The sequence below is a fragment of the Liolophura sinensis genome, chromosome 1, assembly GCF_032854445.1.
Source record: "Liolophura sinensis isolate JHLJ2023 chromosome 1, CUHK_Ljap_v2, whole genome shotgun sequence".
NCBI classification, from domain to species: Eukaryota; Metazoa; Mollusca; class Polyplacophora; order Chitonida; family Chitonidae; genus Liolophura; species Liolophura sinensis.
In genome coordinates this window covers 461,671-468,559 of record NC_088295.1, presented here as the reverse complement: position 1 = coordinate 468,559, position 6,889 = coordinate 461,671, and the positions used below count along the sequence as shown (strand labels likewise).

General features: G+C 39.3%; 1 protein-coding gene across 1 annotated transcript in view; it reads left to right on the top strand.

The window, feature by feature from the left end:
* Positions 1 to 6,889, top strand: part of LOC135461357 (5-phosphohydroxy-L-lysine phospho-lyase-like) — a 73,598-nt gene that overhangs the window by 17,825 nt on the left and 48,884 nt on the right. Inside the window, exon 2 of the mRNA XM_064738399.1 lies at positions 3,062 to 3,150. Within this exon, the coding sequence (XP_064594469.1) occupies positions 3,062 to 3,150 (89 nt within the window). The remainder of the gene's footprint in view (positions 1 to 3,061; positions 3,151 to 6,889) is intronic.

Here is a 6,889-nt window from a genome sequence, read left to right as displayed (position 1 = left end):
GTTCTTCTGTTCAGTATTATATATGTGTGGTCAGTTCACATGACTGTGCCCTTGTTGAGTCAGTCTCAGTTCTTCTGTTCAGTATTATATGTGTGGTCAGTTCAGATGACTGTGCCCTTGTTGAGTCAGTCTCAATTCCCATATATATGTGTGGTCAGTTCACATGACTGTGCCCTTGTTGAGTCAGTCTCAGTTCTTCTGTTCAGTATTATATGTGTGGTCAGTTCAGATGACTGTGCCCTTGTTGAGTCAGTCTCAGTTCTTCTGTTCAGTATTATATGTGTGGTCAGTTCACATGACTGTGCCCTTGTTGAGTCAGTCCTCAGTTCTTCTGTTCAGTATTATATGTGTGGTCAGTTCAGATGACTGTGCCCTTGTTGAGTCAGTCTCAATTCCCATTGTTCGGTATTATATGTGTGGTCAGTTCACATGACTGTGCCCTTGTTGAGTCAGTCTCAGTTCTTCTGTTCAGTATTATATGTGTGGGTCAGTTCAGATGACTGCCCTTGTTGAGTCAGTCTCAATTCTTCTGTTCAGTATTATATGTGGTCAGTTCACATGACTGTGCCCTTGTTGAGTCAGTCTCAGTTCTTCTGTTCAGTATTATATGTGTGGTCAGTTCAGATGACTGCCCATGTTGAGTCAGTCTCAGTTCTTCTGTTCAGTATTATATGTGTGGTCAGTTTAGATGACTGCCTTTATTGAGTCTTCCTGATAAAACTTTGACCATTTTAACAGTTGTAGTGGTGTATTTTGGTTATTGCACCAATAAACTTGATTACTGATAGCATCAGTTGTCAATCAGTGTGTGTGTACTCTTGCTGCCAGTTGCCAATCAGTGTGTGTGTACTCTTGCTGCAGTTGCCAATCAGTGTCTGATGTAGGACTTGTAGATGTAGGACTGCATTATACATGTAGATGTAGGACTGCGTTGTACATGTGCATGTAGATATAGGACTGCATTATACATGTAGATGTAGGACTGCATTATACAGAGATGTAGGGCTGTATTATACATGTAGATGTAGGACTGCATTATACATGTAGATGTAGGACTGCTTATACAGGTAGATGTAGGACTGCATTATACATGTAGATGTAGGACTGCATTATCAGGTAAGATGTAGGACTGCATTATACAGGTAGATGTAGGACTGCATTATACATGTAGAATGTAGGACTGCATTTATACATGTAGATGCAGGACTGCATTATACATGTAGATGTAGGACTGCGTTATACATGTAGATGTAGGACTGCATTATACAAGTAGATGTAGGACTGCATTATACAAGTAGATGTAGGACTGTGTTATACTTGTAGATGTAGGACTGCATTATACATGTAGATCATGTAGATGTAGGACTGCGTTGTACATGTGCATGTAGATGTAGGACTGCATTATACATGTAGATGTAGGACTGCATTATACATGTAGATGTAGGACTGCATTATACATGTAGATGTAGGACTGCATTATACATGTAGATGTAGGACTGCGTTATACATGTAGATGTAGGACTTCATTATACATATAGATGTAGGACTGCGTTGTACATGTAGATGTAGGACTGCGTTATACAGGTTGATGTAGGACTGCGTTACACATGTAAATGTAAGACTGCATTTTACAGGTAGATGTAGGGCTGCATTATACATGTAGATGTAGGACTGCATTATAACAGGTAGATGTAGGACTGCGTTGCACATGTAGATGTAGGACTGCATTATACAGGTCGATGTAAGACTGCATTATACATTTAGATGTAGGACTGCGTTATACAGGTAGATGTAGGACTGCATTATACATACATTAGGGCCATGTGTACAAAAACATAAAAGGATCTGACCCCAAACTTGTAATGGTGAAATTGTGACTGCCTAAGAAATTTTAAAGATGCAGCTCAAAATGCTTTTAAGAGCTTTTAACTCTAAAAAATGAAAATTTATATGAAAACTTAACTTTTCATTGGTAAATCATCATATTTTTGTTTAATTTACTTGTTAGTTTTAATTCAGCTTGTTTAATTTTGGCGGCAAACATTTTTGGAGCCCAAAGGATTTCCAGGACCAAAGTGACTGTAGAAATGGTCATGTATATACATTCATCACAGGGATAAACAAAGTCTGTAAGTGTGACACTCTCAATTTAACCATCTTTTTTTACAAAAACACTTGATTGTTGAAGGGGATTGCTTTATTATCTTAATGTAAGGACAACCATTAACCTACTTTAATCACGTGTATTTAGACATTGTTCCCAGATCATTATACAACATCTCTTTCCACATTCTTGTGGCTTCAGTGAGGCATCAAAGGTTTTGCATTGTCCTGTATGTAGATATTTGTACAAAAAATCTATTGTCTGTACATACATACCGTAAACCTGTTCTGCTGAAAACAGCCTGTGAGAAATACTTTTAATAGGCACATGTATGTAACACTTGCAGCGGGGTTCAGAGCCCACCACACAATTTAGGCATTTGAATAAGTGTACTTGTGATTCTTTTGGCAAAATTTTCTGAAGAATCTACTGTAGAGGTTAAACAAATCAGTTTACAATATTTCTTCATATTTGATTCCATCACGGAAACTCTTGGCACAAAAATGACACAGTATGATAAAACTATCAAACTGCTGGGTGGGTTGGTCTATTATCTCATGACATAGGTTATGTACCTGGCCAGGTGAGCTGGGTTATCTACTCAGATGTGTTATGTACCTGGCCAGGTGGGTTGGGTTATCAACTCAGGAGATTTGTTATGTACATGGCCAGTGTGAGTTGGGTTGTCTACATGTACTCAGGAGATGTGTTATATACCTGGCCAGGTGAGTTGGGTTGTCTACATGTACTCAGGAGATGTGTTATATACCTGGCAGGTGAGTTGGGTTATCTGCTTAGGAGATGTGTTATGTACCTGGCCAGGTGGGTTGGGTTATCTACTCAGGAGATAGGTTATGCACCTGGTCAGGTGAGTTGGGTTATCTGCCTCAGGAGATGTGATATGTACCTGGTCAGTTTAGTTGGGTTATCTACTCAGATCTGTTATGTACCTGACAGATGGGTTGGGTTGTCAACTCAGGAGATGTGTTATATACCTGGCCAGGTGGGTTGGGTTTATCCACTCAGATGTGTTATGTCCTGGCCAGGTGAGTTGGGTTATCTGCTCAGGAAATGTGTTTTGTACCTTATCAGGTGGGCTGGGTTATCCATACAGAGATTTGTTTTGTACCTTATCAGGTGGGCTGGGTTATCCACCCAGGAGATTTGTTATGTATCTGGTCAGGTGGGTTGGGTTATCCACTCAGGAGATGTGTTATGTACCTGGTGAGGTGGGTTGGGTTATCCACTCAGGAGATTTGTTATGTATCTGGTCACTTGGGTTTGATTTTCCACTCAGGAGATGTGTTATGTACCTGGTGATTTGGGTTTGATTATCCACTCAGGAGATTTGTTATGTACCTGGTCCAGGTGGGTTGATTATCCACTCAGGAGATTTGTTAGTATTCTGGTCAGGGTGGGTTAGGTTATCCACTCAGGAGATTTGTTATGTACCTGGTCAGGTGTGTTTGATTATCCACTCAGGAGATTTGTTATGTATCTGGTCAGGTGGGTTTAATTATCCACTCAGGAGATTTGTTGTGTACCTGGCCAGGTGTGTTGGTTTATCCACTCAAGAGATTTGTTATGTACCTGGTCAGGTGTGTTGGTTTATCCACTCAGGAGATTTGTTGTGTACCTGGCCAGGTGGGTTGGGTTATCCACTCACGAGATTTGTTATGTACCTAGTCAGGTGGTTTGGGTTATCCACTCACGAGATTTGTTATGTACCTGGTCATGTGGGTTGTGTTATCCGTTCAGGAGATTTGTTATGTACCTGGCCAGGTGGGTTGTGTTATCCGTTCAGGAGATTTGTTATGTACCTGGCCAGGTGGGTTGGGTTATCCCTCAGGAGATTTGTTATGTACCTTGTCAGGTGTGTTGGGTTATCAACTTAGTAGATTTGTATGTACCTAGTCATGTGGGTTGTGTTATCCACTCAAGAGATTTTGTTATGTATCTTGGTCAGGTGGGTTGGTTTATCCACTCAGGAGATTTGTTATGTACCTTGTCAGGTGTGTTGGGTTATCAACTTAGTAGATTTGTTATGTACCTAGTCATGTGGGTTGTGTTATCCACTCAGGAGATTTGTTATGTACCTGGCCAGGTGTGTTGGTTTATCCACTCAAGAGATTTGTAATGTACCTGGTCAGGTGGGTTGGTTTATCCACTCAAGAGATTTGTTATGTATCTGGTCAGGTGGGTTGTATAGTCGGAGAGGAATTAGGGTCTTCGTGGACATGCAGTGATTGTCAGTTTATTCAGATCCTTCTTTGCTTCCTTGTGCGTGCGCTGCACATTGAACATTTTTGTATTTTTCGTTGTTTTTGTTCATTGTTCCTGTTAGGAAGTGTGTGTCAGTATGTCTTGAGAGCTCTGTACACAAAGCTTTTATTCAGGGGGACAAACATTTTTATGCCTGCTGAGACTCGCATACTGTCATAAATCTAAGTGAAATTATTCAGTTTGGAAATTATCTCTTCTCTTTAGTAAACCTATAGATGTATTAAGTGCAATGGGGAACTACATGTAAGATGGACACTTGTATTTAAACTTCAGCACTAGTGCAGACTGCATTCTCAATTTGGTGTAGACATGGAGTGGATTGTAATGTCTTTTTTCATGGTCTAATTTAGATAACTGTTGACATCCTGTTGATGTGGGATGTGCATGTAATGTCTATTCTTCCCTTCTGTGATCAAGGGAGACACAATTTTTTTAACATTGCCTGTAATGTTAATACTATGCACATGTATTACATCACTGTGTGTTTAGCATTGCCAGTACTGTTAAAACTGTGTAAATGTATTACATCAGTATGTGTGTATCCTTACCCGTACTTTTAATAGTGTGTAAATGTATTACATCACAATGTGTTTAGCATTGCTTGTATTGTTAATATTGTGTAAATGTATTACATCGCAATGTGTTCAGAATTGCCCGTAGTGTGTTTGGCATTGCCTGTACTGTTGTTAGTACTATGTACATATGTATGTATCTTTGGGTAGATGATAAGGTGGGTATTTAAATATTTTATGGTTGCTTTGTGCGTGGTGCTAGGAATATTTCCTGGAGTGTATGTTTGCCAACTAGGGGCTTGGAGTGCTGGTTGTGTTTGGCAGATACTCCAGATTCTCGAGGAACAATCTCATTAACTGAGATTGTGTCGACCAGACTAACACTGCTCTTTTGTCCCTCAGCAATTTGTCTTGCACAAACAAATTAACATACCTGGATAGAAATAGAATCAATTCTTACAAGTGTTTGTGGCTGTTTGGTGTAATTGTATTGATGTGGATGTGTAACTCTGATGAGGACTTTCATCAGGCTTATCACCAGATAAATGTTCGTCCCCATCTTCAAACAAAGATTGAGATCTGGTATTCTATAGGATTCCAGAGCAACATGACCACAGCTTTATTATTCTCATCCATGATTCATTGCTTTTCTCTCATCCATGATTCTGTGCTTTTTTCGTCCATATTTCATTGCTTTTCTTCACCATGATTTATTGCCTTTCTCATCCATGATTCCGTGCTTTTCTCATCCATGTTTCATTTATTTTCTCATCCATGTTGATGGCTTTTCTCATCCATGTTTGATTGCTTTCTCACCCATGTTTCAATGCTTTTCTCACCCATGTTTCAATGCTTTTCTCACCCATGTTTCATTGCTTTTTCTCATCCATGTTTCAATGCTTTTCTCATCCATGTTTCAATGCTTTTCTCATCCATGTTTCATTTGCTCTCACCCTATTTTTCATCCATCTTTCAAACCTCCCAATCTTTTGATCCCACGCATGTGTTAGTGTTTACATTTTGTATTTAATGTTGAAAAAAGGTTATAATACAGGACAGGTATCCTCTTTTTTAATGTACGTGTAAACATACACTTACTAGGTGTAATGTTCCAATTCGCAGATGGGGCTCACTGCCTGTAGAACAATCCTCTAAACATGGTTTGATTTGACAGTCAGAGGCTGATAGTAATACATCATTGACTTTTGTTGATAACATGCTGAAATGCCAGGAAATATCAAAGCTGTAAAGATTTTGAAGAAAGCAGACATCTCAGCAGCACAACCCAGACCCATCTATATTATTTAGCAAAGTGGAATTGTACCAGCATTGATTATTGGACAGGAATTGTGCAGAAGTTGTCATATTAAAATTTGTCATTTCTGTTCAGCACCCAGTCACATGAGAATACTAATGAGAAACACAGTGAAATTGGTTGTTTGGGTGGGGAACATACAGGGAATGGTTTTAGTGATACAAAACGAATCAGAAGAGGGGAGTTTCGAGTTTGAACTCTTTGAAGCTCTTGGATGTGAAAACGGTTCTCCTGTATCATGTGACTCATGAAACATGTTAGGCAACCTTTGCTGAGATTAATTTGCCAATGGCTTGTCTCATCATGTTCCAGAGGCACAAAATGACACCTCTTTCCTCAAAACATTCTCAAGTTCACAAACGTTCAACTCCACCATTTGTGTAATCTAAATAACTTCTTGTGAATTTTTTATCAGACGCCTATGTTGTAGTAAATGTGGCCTAACATTTTTGACAAGTCACATGATACAGTAGGACTTTTTTTTACCTGTAGCAATTAAAGAGTTGGAACTGGAAACACCCCTATTATAAACAGCAAACTTCTAGAGGGACAACTGTCTACACTAGGTCTTCACCGCAGGAAGACAGATCCAAAATCACTGAAATATTGCTGAAAATTGAGGAAAAACCCGAACTATTGCTTACACAAGTGATTCAAAATACTTTTCACTAAGCC